Genomic DNA, 24,537 nt, shown 5'->3' on the forward strand with positions numbered 1-24,537 from the left:
GTTAAAGCATGTGGCAGGACATGCTAGACCAAGATTTTCTTTTTGTCTTTCCAGTGGAAAACTAAAGTTCTTTGTTTAAGTGAAACCCATTGGGAATTTTTCTAAAGTAAAACAAGGAGCTAAAGAATTCCATACCTTTTCGCCAACTTTTCTTCCTCCTTCAAGCCAAATTATCAATTAATGGGGCATTAAATATTGAATACTACCTAGTTATATTCATCCCTGTTTTTATTTAGGTTTCTTCACTATTTTCTTGTTGGTACTTCAAACGTGGTTGTATTAAAAGATGAGATACTGTATAGAGAAAAGGCTACCCTTTCCAAACATTTTTGTCCTTATAAAAATAAAGGTCAGTAATACGAAAGTAATGAAATTTGCTTATTTAACCTTACTTCTGATTTTTCAAAAGAAAAAAAATCTATCCTCCTCTAAGGTCTTCTTCCTGAGCTTCATTCTTTGCCTTCTTCATTAGCTGTCTCCATTTCAGTACCCTATAGTTTTGCCAGCAGAGCAGCCAAGTGAATGTTTGACCATATTTTTGTCTGGCTTTAGCAAAACCGTGATCTGACAATAGAATACTTTTCTCTGGGTTTTCCTTCTTCCCCCAGGGAACCATACTTCAAGGGCAACCTGCTTGTCCAGCGTATGAACATGTGGAAAATCCACTGCTATGCACTAATGATTTTCAGATGGGCCATTGTTGCTGAAAATCATCCCAAAAGCGGCAGCTTCTCCATTGTAGTATCTAACTACTTTGGGATCGCGTTGCTCATACCTGGTCGAGAATAAACCCTTTGCATTTACATATAGAGTAGTGATGTGCTGCATCACACATATATAATAATAACATTTAGGGAAAAAGTGGGTGAAAGTTATTGTTGTGGTTCTTTTTTGGCCATTGCAACACACATCAAAATCTGACATTTATTTCAGCTTGAAAACATAAATGTAGGAAAAAATCAAGCTATGCCAAAGATCCATGACAGCGAGGCAGAAGCACCCTAGAAATTGTCCTCCAATGAATCACTTTCAAGCTTTTGTTTTAAATATTTACAAGGAGCTTTGTCATGCATGGGGGAGAGAAGAACGAGTTTTAAATTTTAAGTAGTTTCTGTTTTGCTCAGAATTTGCATTCTTTTTCAACAACTTTCACTTTTAATTTGTAATTAAAGCCAAAGTTTTCTTTTAATTTTAAAAGCTTGTCCTTGGACTAAAATAACATGGAACATTTTTAAACACTGATCCAAGCTGCTGTAGATACATTTTATTTAAACCACAGAGCCTGCTGTTGGATTCCTGGCTTTGCCAGATAGACTACAAACTGTAAGTGTGGCAGTGATGACTGCGGAGTTCTGGATGCTGCACTACCAGTGAGGAGGGTTGTTTTTCTGGAGCTGTTCCTCCCTTTGGGCCCTATTCATGAATGACTTAATCTCTGTGTATGATCAAATGTCGTGCGAGTTACTGTGTGCAAAAAATCAAGGCATGCTTCTCTTTGCCGTGCTCCTTACATGGAATTGCTGCGCCTGCCCGGCGAGCAGTTGGAGAGTAGTGAGGGTGGGAAGCAAGTGGCAGCAAAAACACATGCAAACCAGCAGAAGTAATGTAAAAATGAGTGAGACAAAGCAAACAAAGGAATCTTTGAAAGACTGGGCGTGCAAGTTGAATTGGGCCGCGTGCAGGCAGCTTGAGCTTGCCCGTGCCGCGCAGCTGGGCAGGGAGCAAGGCATTTGTGTCACAGGGCCGATAAATTTACCATGAAAAACAAGTGTTCCCTAGTACTTTTTCTGGAGTTTTGGCCATAAATACGATTTCCAGTGCATGTTTCTATTAACTTGTTTCATCTCAGAAAGCAAACATTTACTGTTTTGATGGGCAGATCTCAAAAAGTTCAGGGAATCAATGCTGCTTAGTCTTATCCTCTCAGACTCAATTGCTTGCATGGTGTAATTCTGTCCCTTCCAGGGACGTTAAACCAGGAGTGATTTTCACCTCATTCCTCTCCCTGAAGCCAAGAGAGAGAGGAGTCTCACAAGATTTTCATTAGCTACAGTATTAATTACACTGTGCATGCCAGACCAGGAACTTTTCTTACTATGGTTTGATATTTTCTTAGACGCCCATCAGAATCAGGGTGTGAAGCAGTGTGTATCTGTGTCCACATTCATATCAATTTCTTCCTTGCTCTTTTAAGTTTCAGCAAAATTTTAGCTTATGTTAGATGCACGTTTCCCGTCAAGAGGGAAGAAAGGCCTTACATTATCTGAGTTGTTTTTCTCATCACCAACACCCTGCGGCCACCACAAGTAATTCTGTCTGTCTTGGCGTGCCCTGGTGTGGGGACAGATTGCTATAGCAGGACTCCCACATGAAGCAGTGCTTGGTAGAAAATGGGGAACTACTTGACTCAGGCATTGAACTCCTCCAGCTGTCAGTGGCAGCTACACTTGTTTGTCCGAGGCAGGGGCTGGAATAGTCATTTAGCTCTTTGTGAGACACTTTCCATGCCTTTAGCACTGACAATGGACTTAAAAGATGTAACTCGCTTTTCTGGTAGGTTATTGCTGGAGAATCATTTTAGCTCTAGGAGGTGAAAGGCAGAAGAAATGAGAGAAGGAGAAGGGAAAAAGGAAAATGTACAATCAGGAAATAAATACAGGTGGGAAAATATTGGATAGAAACTTTTGGAAGATAGTAAAGAAGGGAGAGTAGGTGAGGAAAGGGGAATGCAGAATTGAGAGCAAGAACAAAAAAAGGAAGAGGAAAGGGAAGACTAATGGAAGAAAGGAGATCAAGGGATGAAAGTAAGAAAGTAAAGTGGATATGATGGAAATATTGTTAGGAATCTCGGGTGCAGTGGAAAGAAGCTCTAGTATAAATCAGAGAAGTGGTAGAAGCATTTTTCACAATTCAAAATAAGGTTTGACATTTTTCCCTCTCAAAGTGTTTGACGGATAAGGGTGGATATGCATTCAAGAGATATTTTACCACTCTACTTGGAAAGCACCTTTGAATCTAATTAGTACTTCTTGGCTTTTTTTTTTTTTTTTTTTTTTTTTTTTTTCTCTGTTAGTCAGGCTAGGAGCAAAGGCACATCCAGAAAAGGGTATGACCTTGCTTAAAATACAAGGCGTATTGATCCATTGCTCATGACTCGGTGAAAACCTGAACTAAGTTCATAGTACCCCAATTTTGGTGGCAAGAGGACATCTATTTGTGTGGTGTGTGTGGCTGTTCCTTGGTACATCCGCACTCCTAACAAAGCTGAATGAAGAAATATAGCATTTTCATACCTTGGCTTCATCGTTCCCAGTTTGGGCTTTGGACACTCCTACCAAGACCTATTTTGAAAACTACAACTAGTTTTCAGGCGAGTGTACGACAGGTCAGCAAAATGTGGAGGCTTCTCTTATCCAGCATTCCTGAAAGGTTGAACTTCTCCCAAGTCTACTTCTGTAATCTTCAGATCAGATCACCTGTTGGAAAATTTTTCAGTTCATCATCTGTAAGTAGCAGATAGAAAATATTCTTAACCTGCTGCATATCTGGTTGAGAGCAATGCTTTTGTGCTCCCCTGGGATGAACATTGGTCAGTAGCAGAGAAAGGATATTGCCTGGGATGCACCAATAGTCTGATCTGGCATGGCAGATCATGCATTCCTATGTAGTTCATGATATATATGAACCTAAAATATGTCATGCCAGATCAGATTATATGTATAATTTTCAAGTTGAGCAAAAGGCTTTGTTTCTTTCTTTCCCCCTCATTTTTTAAAGAAACAGAATTTATCTATATTAAAAACATGATTGGTGATGATGAGTGGGTGGTTCTGTTTACCCTGCCACATTATATAGTACCACTTTTACTCCTTGTTTGGATAGCAGTCACAAGACCTAGATATCAAGCTGTGAAAGTATTTTTCTTGCAGCAGCCTTTCTTTTTTTGGCAGGCAGTGGCTTTGGAGATGCCTCACATTTTGTCATGTGATTGGACTGCTGATGAGGTTTCTGTGCTGCCTCATTTTCCTGGATTCCATCTGAATTAACTCTTCTTTGGGTTGTGACCATTAGCACACTTTTGAAGGAGTGGGGTTTTGCATCACAGCGTGATGAGCTCCTAATACATGGTCTTTGTAGAAAAACAGCCTCTGCAGGAGGAATTAGCTGTTAGTTCCACGTGACAGAAATCTGCTTTCTGTACCTTCAGCTGTTCACATACATAACACGTTCCATCTTCACAGTAATATTCCTTCCTGAATCAAGGGAAAATGAGAGGAAATGACTAGTGTATAATCACTGCATCTAAAAACATTCAGCTTAGTCTTGTAAACACATAAACTAGTTCTTCATAAACAAATGTCTTAATTTTCTTTAAACGGAATATTTAGATGTCAAAGATAGAGAAGCTGGATATGTCAAACACATATGGTTCCTATTGCATCAGAGCCTTTCTTAATTTTGGTATTCTAATTGAAAAGACATTTCCGAAAGCATGCTAACTTTACAGAAACTAATCTGTCTGTCTCTCTGTCTTGTCTAGGTTTTATTCTCCCATCTGTTGTCATTCTCAAGAAAAATCTTCCACTTTAAATATACAGCAGTGACAGTATTCTTAATGGGCTTCGAATTGCTCTTGATAATTCCAGGATTTGACATGGAAGCACTATTGGGGCAGTCAGTGTTTGGGAACTGGTAGGGGTTTATAGAGTGAGAACTAGGAATAGGCACCAGGGGAGAAATGGGAGAAGGAACTATAATTTATTTGTAAGTTTTTACCTTATTTCTGGATAATTTATAGCACAAGGTGCTCTAAGCTAAGTAACATTTCTAACTGGACACAATTTTTATCCACATCAGAGAAACTATAGGTCTGCTGTAAAATATAAATGTCATTAAACATCTGATGTGGAGCTGTTGGAGTAGGTCCAGAGAAGGGTCGTGAAGATGACCAGAGAGCTGGAGCACTTCCTCTATGGGGAGAGACTGACAGATTTAGGACTCTTCAGCTCGGAGAAGAGAAGGCTCTGAGGAGACCTTATAGCAGCCTTCCAGTATCTGAAGGGCCTATAGGAAAGCTGGGGAGGTACTTTTTATAAGGGCATGCAGTGACAGAACAAAAGGAAATGGCTTTAAAATGAAAGAAGGCAAATTTAGACTAGATACTAGGAAGAAATTCTTTATTGTAATGGTAGAGAGACATTTAAACAGGTTGCCCAGAGGGGCTGTGGATGCCCCCTCCCTGGAAGCATTGGAGGCCAGGCTGGATGGGGCTGTGAGCAACCTGGTCTAGAGGGAGGTGTCCCTGTCTATAGCAGGGGAGTTGGAACCAGGTGATCTTAAAGGTCCTTTCCAACCCAAACCATTCTATGATTCTATGATCTATCTGCCTCAGATAAGGCAGAATTTCAGTTTGGCGTCTGGGAGCATGAGCAGTATGTATTCATTTTTCCTCCTACAAATAATAAGCAGAAAGCTATAAAGTTTTTGTCTGAAATAAGTACATTTGAAATATAAAATACATTTGTGTCTCTGGCACTGCTGTTAGGTTTACGTGCACGGACTTTAGCTGCAGGTGCCCTCTCTGCTGGTAGCTGAGCTTTGTGCATTTGCTCACAGGTTGCTTTAGTGGGATGTCTTGTGCAGCTGTTTGCAGTGCAGGGGCTGGGCTCTGCCCAGGTGTGCCACAGGCTTTGGGCAGAGGAAGGCCTGAATAAGTAAATCTACCTTTTCCAAATATACAGAAGACTTCACAAAATTACCTCTTTTTTGTTCTGTTTTTTCCACTGAAGTGCACAATGTAAAGTACACAAGGGTCACAGAGGTCAATTTATTTGTCAAATGGAAATACTTGGTTCCAAAAAAACATTATGAATCATTTTGGTGTTTTAAGCTCAGGATGCAGAGTAAATTATTCCAAAAATAATGGTAGCCAAATGTCATTCTCTCCAAACGTTTGTGTAATATCTATTTATCTGTGGGCAGATGACTGCTATGTATAATCAGAGGCAGACTTTTGTCAAGTTGAGGCTAAGTAAACACAGCTGAACACAAGCAAGTTGGACTATAACTTTTTTGAGTTTTGCCAGCACTGTTATGACCTTGAAAACAAGCATTTTTACAGAGCAATCTGCTTTCAATATGGGAGAGTTCTTTGTGTTTCAAATTAACGAGTGTTGATTGGGAATTCATTCTGTTTATTTTATTTTATTTTGTCCAAATGAATGAAAAGTCTATATTTGCCCAAAGGAGGGCGTCCTTTCTGCTGCTTAGAAGTGAGGCATGTTTTGTAAGGTAATGCGTCTTGCACGAATCTGTGAGAACAAGAGCAATGGTTAGAGAAGGAGCTGTCAACTCATTTGAAGCTTCTTTGTATCATCAGAGAAATTTTTCTTCTTTTTCCTTCAAACAGAAAAGCATATACTTTTATAAATTATTTGAGCAAGTACAATAACATTTAGGCAGCCGACTTCATACCCCTACGTATCTACATACTATTTTCATAATTCTTGGAAAGATAGTATTTCCATTTATAGCTTTTGCCCATTTTTCTAAAATGTATTCTCCTACTACCTTTTTCCACAATTCCTTTTTTTAATTTGAGATACAGAGAAGGAAAGAAGGAAGGAAAGGGAAGGGAAGGGACAAGTATTCAAAGTGTAGTACAATTTAAGACTTCTTTTTAATATGCTAATTTGCTGTTTTTACATTGCCAGCCATTTGAACAGAAAGCATTTTGCTCCCTTGATTATACAGGCTACAGCATTTGGAGTCTTGTGTAAAGAAGCAAAATATAAGAAGTCTTCTCCAAACTTTACATTCTGTGATTACAGTAAATGACTCTCATCCACTGTCAGTATCTCTGCTTTGAGACACTTCTATAGGGATGCTTTTCTTCATGTGAAGTGCTTTGTCTAAGCCAACCTACACATAATTAAGGGGGAGATTGCACATGCCCAACTTTATATGCAGGGGAAACTTTCCAAAGTCCCTATGCCTGTTATCCACAAGTCATATTTCCCAATCTGCCTTTTTCTCTTTTTGACTAGCAATCAAAATGTCAACTTTCTGACAAATCCTTATGGTGACAACTTGATGTCAGTAGCCAAGCAAAGCCTCCTATGTCATGTGTTGCTACAGTATGCCTCTGTCTCCACACACCATGTATTGTCCCACCAAGTTGTCTCAGATGAATACTGGCAATGGAATCTCTTCTTGCTTCAGGCTTTTTTTTCCCTATCATTGCACCTAAAGAATAGAGAGCATAAAGTTTGAAATGAGGAAGAAGAGAAAGAAGTCGATAGAAAAGAGGATGATATTGTGTCAAGGAGCTAAACATCCAGTAACTTAACAGTTGAATAGCAATTGTAATCAGCAGGTATCCTTTATTGTAGTGTGTGAAATAATGAGGGTTAACACCCAAAGTAGCTCTCTACCTTTGTTTATGCATGCATGACTATATGCAATTACAATGTATATATTCATTATGTGCCTAATACGTGTTCATACTTTCCCTGCAATGTCCACCTTTTTCCAAGACCTCAATCTCCACTTGAATGTGAGCTGGTGGTCACGCGTCCTCAATTCAGTGGTTGCTCAGGTAACTTTCAGTCATGAAAACACAGCTGTCTTTGCTTGAGCTTATCTAGTTCTTTTACTCCTTCTTTTGCTTGCTCCCGTTCTGGAGTCTTGACGTGTCTTTGCAATTTGCCGACCTAGTAAGCTCAGCAGATATGACTAATGTGAAACATACTGTCTTTCAGCATGACTGAGATGGTTGGTGGTAGCCAACTGGGTAGATTTTATGGGCACATGAAATGTGAATCTGTACCCTTAAACAATGTTTGCTATGAGGACACAGTCTGTTTGCCCAGTGTTGCAGAGTGGGGAAGAAAACAGGCATTATGTACATGAGTGTGGTTTGCTGTGTATGTTTTGCAGACCCTTTGCAGGTCTGCATCAGTTTTGCAAACTCTGGTGTATAGACAGTCACTCTACAGGAGAGCTTTGGCTTCCAGTCAAAGTAAGAAGTAAAAACTCTTGCAAAACGAAAGAAAAAGCTTTTATTGTTCTAAAAGTGGAAACAGGAGTACTACTAATAATAGCTGTGAGATAATTAGAGAAGCATATAAATTCACAGAGCTTGAAATCTTTGTGTTGTAGCTGTCTGGCTTGCATGGCTGCCCAGAGTCCTAATCTCATCCTCTGTCAAAAAGCTCAAAGCCTGGAGTTGTGCAGTGTGGTGGGAATCAAAGTATCTCACATTTTTTTCAGTGTAGATACTACAAAAAATATGAATGTTATTTATGTCTGTAGCCATGGCTTCCTGTTGTATGCTTTTCTTTATAGAAGTGGAAATCCAGGATTTTAACTCTTAAAAGGAAGATGAGCTTGCAAGGCTACTTATATAAATATTTGATTGTGGCGTATGCTGCCTGTCCTTTTGAAAGCAGTTGAGCAGATCAGGGAAGACATATGAGCAAGCTACGTAAATACGTGTTACTTTGGGATAAAGTTCATTTGTAACTACATGAGCAAAAAATCCATACTGATTTCCATGTGAGGAATTGTATTCTGTGAATGCAGACATTTTGCATGTCCTTGTGCATATATGTAAGCCCACTTTCCCTCAGTTCCAAAGCCTCACTTGTGAAGTTATTTTTTTTATTTGTGGTAAGAGAACTGTTCATGCATGCTGATAAAATTTCGGAGTTGTTTTTGATCTACAGATCTTTCAGATTACTCACATTTTGCCAAAAGGCTGTTTTTCAAAGCTTGTCACTTGATTTAACCATAAATACCATAAGGCTTTGTCATAAACGTGTATGCGTTTTTTAAGTCCCTGTTACAGCAAATTGTAACAGATGATTCCCTAGCAGAAATCTCCTGACTTCTAGGGAAACTTGCATGAGCTAATGTAGAACAAGCATTCAGTGAAAATGACACTATTGCCTTCTGCACCTATCTTACATATTCTTGAAGCATGCTGTCTCTGCATCAGCAACCTGACATTTCTAAACAAACAATATTCACTTGAGTTGGGGAAAACGCATTATGAGGGAATGCTTTTGGCAGCGCTGCCTTTGATGCTGGAGGCTGATAGCTGGCAACAAAATTAGGTTTAGAGAAGACAGTTGGCTTTTAGTGCTCTTAGATCATATTCACTATCATGATATGGACTACACTACTCAAGACAATTATTGCCTTTTTAGGAAAAATATATTTAATATTTCCAGATACTACATTTGTCCATTCTAGTGATAATACATAATGCTTCAGTAATTTATTGGTTTATTTGTATAAAGGCATGGATTTTTCTTTTCTCTTGTTATTTACAAGATACGTGTTATCACTGTCACAGTTGTTATCGCTGCTGATGTTTCCACTGGCCAGCAAAGCTTTTACAGGTGAGCGCTGTTTGCAGTGATCTCGGAGAAATCAGCATCTTCTTTCAGACAAACAGTCTGGGCATGCTGCCCAGGGTTCAGATGCTCTCTGTTTGAAAGCAAATGTGCTTAGCTTGAAATCCCATGGTTCATGGTCCTCTACAGCTCAGCCACTGCATTTATGCAAACTGCTCTTCCTGGGATCAACAGCAGAGGGTATGACTGTGCCTGGCTGCTATGCGATGTATCCTACAGCTAGAGGAGCCAAGTGGAATAGCAACAATCTCTGCAGCATGGAGCAAGTTTTACAGAGGCCCACGAATTCATGCAGTCTTTTTGCTATACCAAGAACTGCAGGCAGTATATCAAGGTCAGCATGGGCTGCTAAGTGCTGCCTTCCCCTAGCAGTCTTTGCTGCAATGTAGGTCCATTGATGTGGCCTTGCACCGACAGCTCAGGCAGTGTCCCCACATGGTGTTGTGCCACATGGGGCAGGTGACACACTGATGCTGGCTGCCTCATGCCCTGAGTTCTGAGAAGCCTGAACCCAGTCCTATATCGTTATCAGTTGATGATGCTTCCCTGCTGCTGAGAGCTAGTTTCTCAAAAATTGCTGTCTCCAAAAGCAGCAGTGTGTGTTGAATAACAAACCCCTTCACATTCAGACTCTTCAGTTTTGGGAATGGAGCCAACATTCTTGAAGAATGATTTAGTGGCCAATAAACATCTGCAGAGTCTGTAAGACTGTCAGAAGCAGTAACGTTGAAAGTAAAGATCCTATCAGTAGCAATTCCCCTGTCCTGACAAGGCATTCAGTGCAAATATTTGTTCAGTCATCTTTGCTCACATGCCTGTTATCACAGACGGTTTCACATGTTTTGCCAAAAGAGCAATTCCGCCTTCCTCCACAAAGCTGTTCATATCCAAGGCCTTTGCAATGTTAAATGCTGGCCTACTACTGTTTCAGGACCTCCCACACATGCTCCTTTGGAGTGCAGGAGCCTCATCTGTCTTATGCAGACTCTGCTGTGAATGGCTCTTACAACTTTCAATTAGCAAGCATCTGCAGCACTAAAGTTTTGCGGTTCCTTGAGGATTCAAGCACAGTCTTGGTGATTTGTTGTGCTGCACCAATCTCCATGATAGCCAGGGCAGTCTATCAGCTCTTCTAAGAAAAGTTCTCCTGCTGAGTAATTCAAATTGCACTGCACTAAGACTCAAACCATTTGTAAATGCAAGATGATGCTTGGAGAAGAAGGCGCTGTTTCTGCTTCTTCAAAAGCTCTTGGCAAATTGGTACAGCTTCCTGAATAATTCTGGTCACGCAGTTCTTCTGCTCCAAGAACCTTCCCCCTTTTGCCTGCTTTGCTGCACTGTCCCAATGAATAGGAGAACTGGAAACACAGCCCTTCTTGAGATACTTCCCAGTTTACTAGAATCTCTGAGGGCCTGTTCAGAAGGTGTCTGGGAATGTTCAGGTTTGGGAAGAAATACTGTAATGGAAATAATAACAGTGTGAGTTGTGGTGGGCAGGAGCACAAATGCCGCAGTAGCTTCACAAGGGAAAAGCAAAGGCAGCAGAACTAGAAACTTAACTAAAAATTTGTATTCAAACAGTAAAATGTTTTTTGTGCAATTGGAGATGAAATTAATCCATGGGAAACTGTTCCCCCTGCAGTTCACTCAGTGCACTTTCTGCTATCTATTCTAAGTAAAGTCAGGGTGTATGTGACTGTTTTCTGTGTAGGTTCCTATAATTCCTCCACGTGCAAAATAAAGGGGCTTCCATCATATCTCCAACTAAAGGAAGAGAGACTTTACTGACTAACATGAGATAGCCCAGTTTGGAAAGGGCATCAAATCCTAGCTTGGATTCTCACCAGGTGCTCATTGCCCCTTTTATACTGGTAAAGCCAAAAGTGAATGCAGCTGAGCTTCTCTGAGGAGAAGGTAATTAATGATGTGCTGTTCAGCACTCTGACACATTCCATCTGGTCCTTGACAAAACTGAATGAAGTTGTTTTCATCACGTCTGTAGGATCTCACAGATGGGAACTGTGGCACTGCACCACTCTGATATTGGCTTACTTTTGAATACCTAAGACATCATGGATTCTCATGTATTCATGTCTCTTCATGCGCTCAAAGCATAGCTCATGTTCACCCTATTTGCACCTGCAAGTGCTCAGCACTGCTGAAGATGAAGACCCAGGCTTGGGTCAGAATCCAGAGACTGACAAGGTATGTGAACATATATGAAAAGGCTTGTTGGAACAGCTTTTCTGGCCCCACACATAACCTTGTGGCACAAGCTGAGGGACTGTCAGTTGTCATCACGATTTGCTAGGTGGTGGTAAGACTGACGATCTGCTTGTGTTCCCTCCTGCAATGGTCTTGCAGCAGCTGCACAGTAATGCTGAGGTTGTGGGGGAAAGGTCTTACCTCCTATCCTGGTTCTGGCCCCAGGCAGGCTCCGTCCTGCATCTCTGGGGAGGTGGCAAACACAGCAAGTGCCACGTGCAGCTGTACCGTTATATCTTACAGTATGCTTGGTGGGAAGGCAGACTGCCTGGAATTCTCATCTTTATTCCCACATGGTATAGAAGCAGGTACAGATACAGATGTGTATCTGAGTATCTGAATATTTCTTTATAGACATAAATATATATTTTTAAAATTTCATGTGCAGTCCATTGATCTGTAGAATCTTTTGTGCAATATTTGTCTGGAGTTACTATGAATCCCTTTCACAGCCTACAACCGACCTTCTGTTTGTTTGACTGTTGGACACATATATGTGCCTATGTATCTCGTTACAAAATACTTGAATTTCTGTAGCTATGATCACACGGTGGACTTGGTTTGAGCTGGAACTTTGGTACCTGGGTTTTAGTATTTGGTTGGACATCAGTGTTGTGTGCATCCCATTGCGGACACACAATACCGCATGCTTTGGCTGGAAGTAGCTGGGCTGAAAAAGATCATACTTATCTGTTTCTGTCTTACAGGCAAGTGAAAGAAACAGTGAATTTCCTCTAACTTACAGACTTACCCTTTCTTTACTCAGTACTGCTGGCTAAACACATTCTGGAAATCAGTTCTGGCATTCCTGTAGAAGTTCTTCCACTTGCCTGAAAATACAGCACCTTGTAATTTAAATTGCCTTTGTGCAGTCCATGCCATGTCTGAGCCTGCTTGGCAGCCCGGGGGGCAGGAGAGGAGCTGGCTCCTGGAGTCGTATCAAGCAGAGCTGTGGGAGACGGGGGACGCATTTCTCTGAATTGTGCAGGAGACTTCTGAAAATATCCTCTGTGCATGCATTTATATCATAACCTCACACTGCATATGTAGGGTCTGCTCCCAAACCCACAGCCAACTAGCATAACAAAATCAGATTTTACTGCTGTAGTGTCAGCCTAGGGTTGAAATATGGCTTTGAAACCCTCCCTTTCACCCCGCATTTTTAATGAAAAACAATCGGGCTGGAGTGTAATAGTGCTTACCCTGGCTGCATTTGACTTTAGCTTTTTACTTTTAAAGCCTTATTTTAGGCTTTAAGAGCTTCCAATTAAACTTTTTAGATCCAGAGTAAAAGCTTGAACGTGCCTGCCTGCACAACACTGAAATTCCTGGGTGGGAAAAGGATATTTTTCTATTAAAATTTAAAAAAAAAATGAATACTGTGGTTCATTTTCTCCCTCCATACTCCTTTCTCTTCTTTTTCATAGCAAATTCTCATCTGCCATTTTCTTACTTCCTTTTTTAACATCTCCCATAGCCATTCCTTTATTTCTTTTTTCCCCCTTCCCTTTCTCCTCTTTCCTTTATTTCACCCTCCCCCTTCTCTGCTGCCTAACCTGCTTCTTGATGTTAACCCACAATGGTTTGCAGTAGGAGGGCTGAATACTTCATCCTTCCAGTCAGCATAGCACATGCTGTAAATCCCTTTCCAAATAACACCAAAAAGAAGAAACCTAAGTCAGATATTTGTTTATCCATTATGAAATGCACACAGGAGACTATCACCAGGGTATTCAACAACATTACACGATTAATTACATGCCAACTCAATGAGGAAAGATTTGATTCAGTCAGCTTTGCAGCAAACCTGAAAAGAACATAATACTATATAACCTTTAGTTCGTTAACAATTCGCTTCTAATGCCACAAGGCACTGACTCCTATTATAAGCTCTACTAAAGCCTGGCTGAAAAAACAAATCTCACACAGTGCCCTGAATCTCAGCAAAGAGAACACACTGTCAGTAGCCATGGGAAGTACAGAGCTGGCCATGACAGCCTGAACAATGAATTGATTTACACCAAGTTTGTATCCAGTTTGCTAACTAATAAATTCTTACATGCAGGTGCATAGCCCAAGACTGTATGACCATTTGGACCAAGCCTTCTATTATGTGGTGCTTTCTGTGCACTTATTAATGTAAATGTTAATGTAGATCTGCAAACTTAATTCTATTTTATGGTTTATAAAATACACCTATCCCAGTCTCTGTGGGCACGTACGCTCATTTCATAAAGATCACATGTATTAAAATGTAACTACATGCCTACTCCCTCTTCAGCAGTCTCCAGACTGCACAGGGAAAAGTCTTCAGCTTCCTAGGTACTCAGGAAAAAAAACTTGAGCAAACCAGTCCCTTGGTGTTCAATCTTAGATCTGATGTTCTGACACAAGAAGAAAATTTCAGAGAAGGCTTTCCCTGAAACACTTTGGTCTGGGGCATGATGGCAAAGGGAGATTTCCAACACAGGCAAGAACCAACCTATGGGTCTTAATAGAAGAAGTCAGACCAGGGCTAGAGGTGTTCCTGAAAGACCCCTAGAGAACATAGAAAAGTACATAACAGTCGCTGTGAACAGAACTTCACAGAATCATAGAATCATAGATATGGGTTGGAAGGGACCCCAAAGACCATCTAGATACAGCGCCTCTGCCATGGGCAGGATTCCCACCCAGCAGCTCAGGCTGCCAAGGGCTCCATGCAACCCGGCCTTGAATGCTTCCAGGGATCAGACATCCACAGCTTCTCTGAGCAACCTGTGCCAGTGCCTCATCTCCTTCTGTTGTCATGGTGCATCTTGCTTATCTGAAAGGATGATGACCGATGTGGTCAGGCATTATATTTGGTGTGTGAAGCCAAAAAAGTGAGGTGTCATGATCATGGGGGTGACCATTACAGGCTGCTCCAGAACCTCCTCCTGGAAGAAGGCACTAGCAGTGATAAATGAAAGCTTTGCTGAAAAGGAAATTTCTCTAGAGCCTAGGCCTAGAGGTTACCCAATAAAAGGGCATAGTAATAAATCCTTGCCATGGTAATAAATCCTTGTTACTTTTCCCTCCTTTGCACTGCTGAGCAATCTGTACTAAGCCAGTTTCCCTCTCAGAGGTGAAAGAATGCTAGTGATTCTGTGTGATCCATGGTTTACTTTGGGATCTTTTTGGAGAAAAGGAGCTGGATCAATGTAGAAGAGTAGGGGAGTATTAGCTCCAGTTGACCCAATTTTATTCTTGGAAAAACAGAGATCTGAAAGTCATATATGCCCTGAAATTGTGGTTTGGAAAATACTGGATACTCAAGGGACAGTGTGTGTGTGTTTTGTGTGTGACCTACAGAAATACCTCATCTCACCACTAATTTACTCACACATGTAAACTTCATTTTTCATTCAGCTGTCCCATTTATTTCCTGTTCCTCCTCTTTTTCTTCCTCTTGCTTGTTTTGAAAATGCTGGTCAACACATGTTAAGCAAGAGTCTCCAAAACCAACAAAAGAAAGTTCAGGAAAGGCAGAGAGAGAAACAGCTGAATAACACTGCCAACTTTAAAATGAAGATAAGTTATACAGGACCTTTTATTGAACCAACAAATATTTTATAGTATTCACCATTTGGGGCCAGCGGTTCTTTTTTTTTCCCCCCGTTTTGAGCTAGAATAGGTGGTGTGTAATTCATGAGGAATCTGAACATGTTCAAGTAGCTTCAAGTAATATCACAGTCATGTGGAACCAGCTTACAGCACCTTGATTTCCATGTCCATTTTTTTTTCCACTGTACAATATTCAGTGCCCTTTTCTCTCTGTCTCATTCTCTCATTCACACATTCTTTCCCCTTTTGCTTTCCAGCCGTCTTTGCTTTGTCAGTGTTACCTGATAACACAAAGCAGGGTTTGTGCCAGTTGTTGCAGTTTGGCTTGAACAGTGTAGAAGTAACACCAAGTGTGGGAGCAACGTGGATGCTTCTTGGTCCTATGTAAGCAGTCAGTCTTTCCTTTGCTATTCCCTGCAGGGCCTTTGGCTGAAGTCATTTCATTACCACACACATGCAGTGTTCTTAGATCAAAATTCCTATTTCAAAGGGATAAAATGTAATTGAAATTAGCATTAGTTAGCACACCCCTAATGGCATCCAAGTATGTGAAAGTTATGAGTCTGGACTCAGAGAACTGTGAGGGTCTGAATTGTTCTGAAATAGTTGAATGTGCTGCAACACCACGTAGCCAGGGAGCTTTTTTATGTGCTAAATTGGAGTAGACCTGTGCTGCAGCATTTACACACTGGGTTTCTTCTCTAATACTGGAAATGGTGTTTAAAAGGGCACTGTGTACGTATTTATATATATATGTATCTTCTGATTAATTATTTGACTATCACTTTGACAACAGTCAAATGTAGTGGCAGTGCTCAGGAGGAAAGTGGATTACAGTTCAGTTTGTGGATACATTGCTTTCAAGAACACTGGGTTTTATTTGCCTTGGGTGAGCCTTTCTGATAGCAGAAGAACAAAAGATAATGTTTTAACTATAGGAGAAAACCTGGAAAAGTCAGCTCTGAAATGCTTTTGACATAAATGGTCAAAGCATTGCCTAGCCATGTTGTCTTTGGACTTCTGAGACTCATTTCCATCTCTGCTAAAATGGGACTGCAAGCAACCTTGCAAGAGAGCTGTCAGGATCAGCCAGTGAATATTTATGAAGAAATTTCATGGTGAAAAAGAAATATAAATGTATGCTACTTGTATTATTAATAATTATGTGAGTCCTGAAAAATGCCATACTGTATCACAAAGCTGGTATTGTCCAGTGTCTACACTCTTGGCACTGAGTGCTATGGTAAACTGTATACTGAAAACTTATACTACTGGAAAGGTATACAAGATTCCATTTGTGAATGATTTATAGTGACTTCCTACTATAAACAAGAGGGAACAAATATCCTACATCGCTGGTTTCTTTGGGTGGATGGTGAGAGAAGAATGAGACATTCCTGGCCAGGCAAAAGCTGATTCTCTGGATGCTTGCAATGGGAGCAAAATGAAGCACCAGTAAGGGAGATCATTTATGACAGTCTCCACTCCAATTATATGTGATTGCGTTTCCATTTTCACAGTGCTTTAAACTTTCCAATTGTAGAGCAGGTAACAAATTTATTTAAGCAAATGCAGGACTTCTAACAAAAATAAGACTTTTCTAGTGTTTAATGTTAAGGATCTCAAGATCTGCCGAGAGCCTACCAACATCCTTTCCCACATTGCTTTCTGAGACAGAACAAATTACTCTTATCATTAGCTAATAGATCTGGCTTTCCCTTAATCAATACGTGATTGAGCACAACTGTAGTTCGTTTAGGAAGCACTCTGGATTAAAGATTTTCACAGTGATTGGGGAAGGCAGCTATGGTGCATCTTTTCAACCCTGTATAATAGAACAAACACTTTATATACCTGGAATGCTTTTCTTCAGTTACATTCATTCACTAGTCTCACCATTCTTCTTATACAGTTAAAATAGACTGCAATAGTTTTGCATGTATGTAAAGTGTCAAAGTTGTATTTGTCAAAAGCTTAAGTTAGTAACTGAAATAGAGCAGACAGGTTGCAAAAGATGAAGACTAAACTAATGGGCAAGATTCACATAATTTTTTTAAATTCAGTAAGATTTTTTCTTCTACCTCCCCTCTCTTGTCAATAAAAGCCAGACATTTCCAGACTACAGTTCTGCCAGGCTAAGCTAAGCCTTCTTTATCAGTTTGGTCACTATGGCTTGACCTTCAAGATCTCAAGGAAGACCTGGAAGCGTGGGCAAAGCTCCTTCCCCTCAGAAGGCAAAGGAACAGGGGACCAACGTTTCTTACAGAACTGGTTGTTTGCCTTTCTCATAATGATTCTCCTCATCCAAAGATGGTGATCATAGTAATTTCTTTCACTAAGGTCTATTCAGACAGATGTGAGCTCTTTGGATGCAGTGGCAGTGCAAAGAAGATATGCTGTCATGGGTTTGGTATAGCAGAAAAGGATTTTTGGCAAGAAAAAGTGCATTGAAATGATGGATTGTCAGACTTCTTTGTACTAACATGCTTTTACAGCAGCTATTAGCAAGAGCTTTGCAAATTATCAATTATGTTTTTATTGTAACCCAGTTTCATATTTCTCTGACATAAATTATTTGTTTAAAAAATATAAAATCTGAATGGAATAAAAAAAGATCTCCAGTAAAATTAATGAATGGACAACTCTTTGGTCCTGTGTTGTGTTTTTTAGCTTTACTGCTGCTTTTTTATACCTTGGGCAAGTTGCTTTCTTTTAGAGCTGGCTAAACACCACTAAAAAATATTTGCAAATACTCCTTCAAATAAATGCTGGAATTGGAATGTGTGTCACCATTCACACCTACTTTCCTCAGAAGTTTGTACAAGCAATTTTTTTGTTCATAGGAAATATTTTCCAACAGCAAAAGAAACTGACAGATGCATGAGAGAGGTGTATTTATATCCAGGTTTGCTCTGGCAGCAGTGTTCTGTTACTTGCCATTTCCATTTCTATACCTACTGACCTATTCAGTCCTAAAGCTCTTTAACACTGTCTCTATTTAAAAAAAAACAGCAAGCGCTAAATGAAGCAGGGCTGAAAAATGGTTTGTAGCCCAGTACATTATGAAGAAGGAAACTTTTGGTGTCATTCAGTACATTTCAGCAAATCACAGATATGCATGTACTTTTATCCTCGGTTTCTCTTTTCTGCCTAGATTGAACTCCCCCCCCCCCATGCAATGATGTAGGAGGTCAAGAGACACTGACTTAAAATATGTTTAAGATATGTTTTGGGACAATATATAAACCCAGGACTCATTCATTTGTGGACATTTATAAAGCTGTTTTGCAAAAGCATGAAGTTTTGTTAAATCAAACAGCTTGGCAAACATCTGACCAGTGAAATTACAGATGGTCTGCCTGCATTTTTTCTGGTGAGCCTGTGGTCTTTGCTGCTCACCTGCAAGCACTAGGGAATGTGGCTGTGCCAAGGTGTTGGGTGTGTTGGCTGCAAGAGCAGACTGGCCACCCTTTGGTGGCGGGTAAAGCCATTTGTAAGCATGGTGCTAGCAAGGGATGCAGTGTGCTTTGGGACCTATTCACCTGGAAGTTCTGTTTAAAGAAAAGATCAGCTTTTAATTAATAATCTGGTTGAAATCTAGCTGTAGGGTATACTACCAGTTGGGAATCTTGCTTCATTACTTTACAAGATTTAGGACTTATTTTGGTCATGTAGCCACTAGAGCTCATGCAGAAACACTTTCTTTTGTTCGACTCATTCTCCATAGGTATTGCGGTTAGGCATCAGCTTCTCATTCCCCTATAATGTGTTTCTGTGTTAGGATAGGAAGCCCACTGACTAACACATACAGATTTCTGCCTGGCAAATATTTCTGGCTTCTCTGCAATGCGAGGACTTAATGAATGAACAAATGTGACCCTTGATGGGAAAGTGTAGCTTACTCCTGTGATGCAATTTCACCCCTGAAGGCTATTAGCCACGTGTGCTTGTTCCTTGTGTCCTGCTCAGCCTGCCTTTGGGACTGAGGTGCAGCCTAGGCAAGGGTCGCCTTTAAAACACACACATCATCTGTATATGGGTGAAAGTCCTATTTTTAGTGCATACAAGAAGGCATTCACTAAAGGGAAATGAAACTGGGTTTTATTTTTAGTTTTTGTAATTCCTTATGTCCTTGGGATTTATGTACGGAAAAACTCCATCACCCAGCAGAATGTAGGTGAACCTCCAGGATCAGCATTATTCTCACTATTGCCAATAAAACTTAAACACAGGGCCACTCCAGGGTGCACTGGGCAGAGTTTGGCACTGGTCTTGTCAGGGTGGTGCTGGAGAGGCTCAGCAAACTCTGCCTCAGCACACCCTGTTCTTACACAGTTGTGGCACAGGAGCCTCTCCATGGCTGAAATTTCTCCACAGTGGGTTTTTTTGATTTATGTCTGCTTCAAGCTCAGAATGGATTTCTCCAGAGAGACACTTGAGTGAAGTTGACCCTTCATATGTGTCCAAACAAAGGGCTTTTTTTGTGTCAATTTTGGAATTAGTCTGGAGTCATTTTTCTATGTGCCAATTTCATGAATTCGTTTGTTTAAAAACTGCGGAAAGAAAATAGATGTAATTTTTTTAAAATTATTTTTCAGAAACTCTGGAGAACGGACCAAATAAGTGTGAAAGGTGAGTAAGGGAATGTGCTATTTCCCCATATGCTTATTTTTACAACTTTCCTGACATTGCGTAGCCACTATGTAGAATCATAGAATCATGGAATGGTTTGGGTTGGAAGAGACCTTTAAGATCATCCAGTTCCAACCCCCTGCTATAGGCAGGGACACCTCCCTCTAGACCAGGTTGCTCAAAGCCTCATCCAGCCTGGCCTCAAATGCTTCCAGGGAGGGGGCATCTATAAACCCTCTGGGCAACCTGTTCCAGTGTCTCACCACGTAAAGAATTTCTTCCTAATATCTAGTCTAAATCTGCCTTATTCCAGTTTAAAGCCATTTCACCTTGTCATGTCATTACATGCCCTTATAAAAAGTCCTTCTCCTGCTTTCCTGTAGGCTCCTTTCAGCTACTGGAAGGCTGCTATGTAAGCTATGTATGTAACTGTTTGTTATTGCTTGAATCTAGCGCAGTTAACAGAAAAGGAACCAGCAAAGACGAAACATACTGGAAGGAGATCAACGCAGCCATGGCCCTAACAAACCTCGCCCAAGGGAAGGACAAACTGCAGGGAACTACCAGCTGCATCATCCAGAAATCCTCACATATATCAGAAGTAAAGACTGTTAAAGTGCCATTAGTCCAGCAGTTTTAAAGAGATGAGTTCCTTTTTTCTTGTCAAGCGGACGTTTTCCTCACAGGATTGGTTTTCAGCAAAATCAGATTCGCAGATATGAGGCAGATGTGGAAAATAGGTCCCCTTTTACAGTACAGTCAGTTTGAAAAACAGTGTTCCTACAGATTCTGACATTTTCATTGTATTAAATGAAATGTTTGATTGCTTCTTTGAAAGGCATGTAAATTATAAAAAAACCTGTTTTTATCAAAACATTAACTTATTTTATGTTAATCAAAGTGCGCATAAGGTGTTTGCATTGCTATTACAGTAAGTGCCTTGCTTTCAAAAAATAAGCTATAACGTGGGCATAGTACAACAGTATTATGCCTCAAAATGACAATGCCATAATGCTTAAACTTTGTGTATTATTCCAAGTGGGCTTAAGCAGCCTAGGGCTAAACACATTACTGCTGGAGGCCCTGTAGAATTGTGCATAATAGACTTGACTGAATTGACAAGTCTTAATAAAATTGTTACATCATTTTTTCTCTTTTTTAATCAACAGTGTTATAAAAATTGTACAGTATGTTTTGTCAAAGTGACAATGAGATTGTTATGCATGTTTCTTACCTGTATATGCAGTATATTAAAAAACCAAAATCATTCCTTTGAAAAGTGCAATACTCTAGAACACACACATTTAGGAAATAAGTTAATTGTTCAGATTATTTTGAACTTGCACATATGCTCCCAGACATGTTGCTTGTTCAAGATTTCTAGTTGAGAAGGTTCTAGCCAGACTAGCTGTAAAGTCCATTTTCTATTGTTCTAAAGCTTCGCTAGTGACTTACGGAAGTTTTTATATAAGTAAACAAAATGGAACTCTTCTTGTACAAAACTGAATCTGTAGTGCCATTTATTATTTACAGTGGAGCTCAAAACTGTTTCCATGGTGAAAATTATTACTTCAATGTGTTTTAAATGTTTTTTATTTTATAGGTACTGCATAGATGAGGACAGTTGATCGACAGTTCACATTTTAGTGAGAAAAAGCTGTAGTATAAACTATCAAAGCCCACAGTAGTAACACAAATGGGACTTGAAACATTGAAAAATCCCATCATTTGATGTCGGAGGGTTTTAAGTAGATACTAAAATGTATTAAATGTCACATTCTATACTTGACTGCTGTTGAGCATAATAACTAGCATAAAGCCCAGTTTATTTTAAGGGTTTTCTAGGGTGTACAAGTTATTATTAAATCATATAACAATAGTCTAATGAGGTTTACAGTGCTTGAATGGAATGTACATGAAAGCAATTTACAGTGGCAAAGCCAAATACAATTTATACTGAATCAGTTACAGAAAACTGGAAAAGAACTGATTGTTGCTAGGAATTGGATTTTTTTCTTCCTGTGGTTATCCTGTCAGGTTTTTTCCTATTTATCCCTCACTCCTTTCCTCTTTCATGAGCCATCAGTGAACAAGATAAGACTTCATTCCTGCTTCCACTGAGTTTAATGGCCAAATTCCCACTTCACTGGAAGCAGTACTGTGCTAATGATTAAACTTACTTGCAAGTATAGGCTGTTCCAGTTGCACTAAAATAGTCAAGACACATTGCAAATATCAGCCTTGGTGCGACTTCTTAGGAAACTTCTTGATGTAACATAACATGTTGTTGGGTTTATTTAGTGTACAATGAAAATGATTTGATATGAGAATATTTTGTACATATATATTTTTACTTTGTTTTCTAAATTGCTGATTTGCATTGACTTAAAGTGCCAAGCAAGAAATGTATGTTGTCATGACTGTATGAACAGTTGAAGTATATGTTTCACTGACTTGCATCATTATGTGTCTAAGATTCCGTGACATTAATTTTTTATACTTTACTGGATTTTGACATAATAATGTGAGTTTATAACTAATAGCAGAGAGTTAATACTTCACTTTTGTTCATACTATTATAAGTTATTCTGGTATTAAATATTTTGTGAAAATAAATCGATGATTTTGACAAACTTTTCTGTTAGGAATATTCACAGTGTTTTTGTCTGCATAAATGACAACAACATTTGTCAGGAAAAAATGGTACCTTTGGTGACTTCTCTGGAGCAAAAGTGGAGAAGACAAGCCATACTATAAACAACTTGTTCGTGGTTCTTTCTTTAAAATGATCAAAGCACAAAGAATAATCTGTAATACACATCAAGTGGATTTAAATTTAAGAAATACTTGGCATAATTTCTTGTTACCATTTCCTTTAATTTATTTTTTTTCTACTGCTGCTTTAGAGTTTTCTGAAAACACAAATTCTAATGAATTATTTGTGTGTCTTTTTTTAAATAACAAGAATCACAATCAGTGCTGAGCCAACAGCTAATGAAGACTCAATAATTATTTATGATATTGGAAAAACAAACATTATTACTATAGCTCTTCTTTGTTTCAACATATGTAACCATTTTAGTAAAATAAATAACTGCAAACAACATCTTGCTGGTTTGAATTAAATATTCATTTATCTCTCCTTAGTCATTTGCATTTCTGGTTTCCTTTTACACGCAGGATTGCTCTATAATGGGATATAAGCATGAGACAGGCAAAGATAAACAGGACTGTCTCATACAACTGCTACAAGCACTAAGCTATAGTTCTCACTTTGTGGCCTCACAGTGAAGCAGCTCCATCAAGCAGAATGAGAGCAAGCCACAGGCCAACATACAGAGTATTCTGAAGTCATCTGATTATTTGGTGTCTTGGATTTAAGTTCTAACTTGGGGTTTCTGTGAAGGACAGTACCTGGATTTGGATGCCCACACATAGAGTGCATAAAGTAACCATTGCACTGTTGGGTTAGAAGATGTGGAAGAATTAATAGCACCTCTGTACTGTGCAAAGAATGGTTTTGAGTTAGGTATAGATAAGGCACATGTGGGCTTAAACCTGTTTCTTCATCATCCCTTCATTAAGCTAATTTTTCAGAATATGCCCTGGTGCTTTATCCACCTAAACTATCCACCAGTATAGATACACAACACGAAGCATGAGATGCTACTACAGAAAGCAGTCTTAATTTTAAAAATGGATGGGATTACTGATAATTGTAAGCAGCCAGAAGTCACCAGTGCTTCACACCATATTCACAAATTCCCCATTCAAAATGGCAGCTCTGGCAAAGCAAGGATCCTAGTGCTGACAAGAAGCAAGTTGCAGCAGCAGAGATTTTGCTGCCCCAGGTGCCTACTTGCTCTGTAGAAGGGAAGAGTACAGTCATCTCCTAGCACAGCCACCTTTCTCACATATATCACTATTTTTCCTGCTGTGAAATCTCAAACGTTTTGCAATAAAGTCTCTCAACTCAAGTCTCCCCTTCACTCAGTCCTTAGTGTGACTATGCTTTCCTAAAACTTGGCCTCCTACTGGAAGGAGAAGGGAGCCTGGACTGAGGATGTCAGACTCTCTAGTACTCCAGAAAGCTCTTCAGTTCAATTTGGTAGTCACAGTACTAGCTTTAATTATGGCAGATTGCAGTTTTATTCTTGTTTTATTTTGAACAATCTGTGAGACTCTTGGAGAATCAGAATGAACCTTAAAGGGAACCAGGTTCCTAATCTAACAAATTTAACCATTTCCAAAGACCTGCAGGCCAGATTTTGTTCACATATCTGCAGACTGTTGTTTGCCAGCTCTGAGCTATCTGTGTAAAAAAGTGTTCTAGTTCAGAAATTAGTAGCCACCCTAATATGGCAGCAAGCCTGTGCTGCTACACCAAGATCCTCAGCAGAGCACGGATTGGACTCAGGACAGTTTGAGTATGTCTGTATAACTTTTGGACCATTGCTTAGTCTATGCCTGCACTTGTCCACAGCAATGTCCTCAGATTTCTCTGGTCTCAGGTTAACATTTCAAAGAGGATAACACTACTGCGCTGCATGGCTGAACTATTGTGTGTAGATGGACGTGGCCAGATGGGAGCCACTTTGGTGAAATATCTACCTATATTAGCTACCTAAGGCAGGAA

General features: G+C 39.8%; 1 protein-coding gene across 1 annotated transcript in view; it reads left to right on the plus strand.

Annotated features, from left to right (window-relative positions):
- MKX (mohawk homeobox) overlaps positions 1-22,996 on the plus strand; it is a 42,463-nt gene extending 19,467 nt beyond the window's left edge. The window contains exons 5-6 of the mRNA XM_052695344.1: positions 19,868-19,901; positions 20,355-22,996. Coding sequence (XP_052551304.1) covers positions 19,868-19,901; positions 20,355-20,541 — 221 coding nt within the window. The 3' untranslated portion in view covers positions 20,542-22,996. The remainder of the gene's footprint in view (positions 1-19,867; positions 19,902-20,354) is intronic.
- The last annotated feature ends 1,541 nt before the right edge of the window (positions 22,997-24,537 follow it).

The sequence above is a fragment of the Tympanuchus pallidicinctus genome, unplaced genomic scaffold (genome assembly GCF_026119805.1).
Source record: "Tympanuchus pallidicinctus isolate F22 unplaced genomic scaffold, pur_lepc_1.0 scaffold3, whole genome shotgun sequence".
NCBI classification, from domain to species: Eukaryota; Metazoa; Chordata; class Aves; order Galliformes; family Phasianidae; genus Tympanuchus; species Tympanuchus pallidicinctus.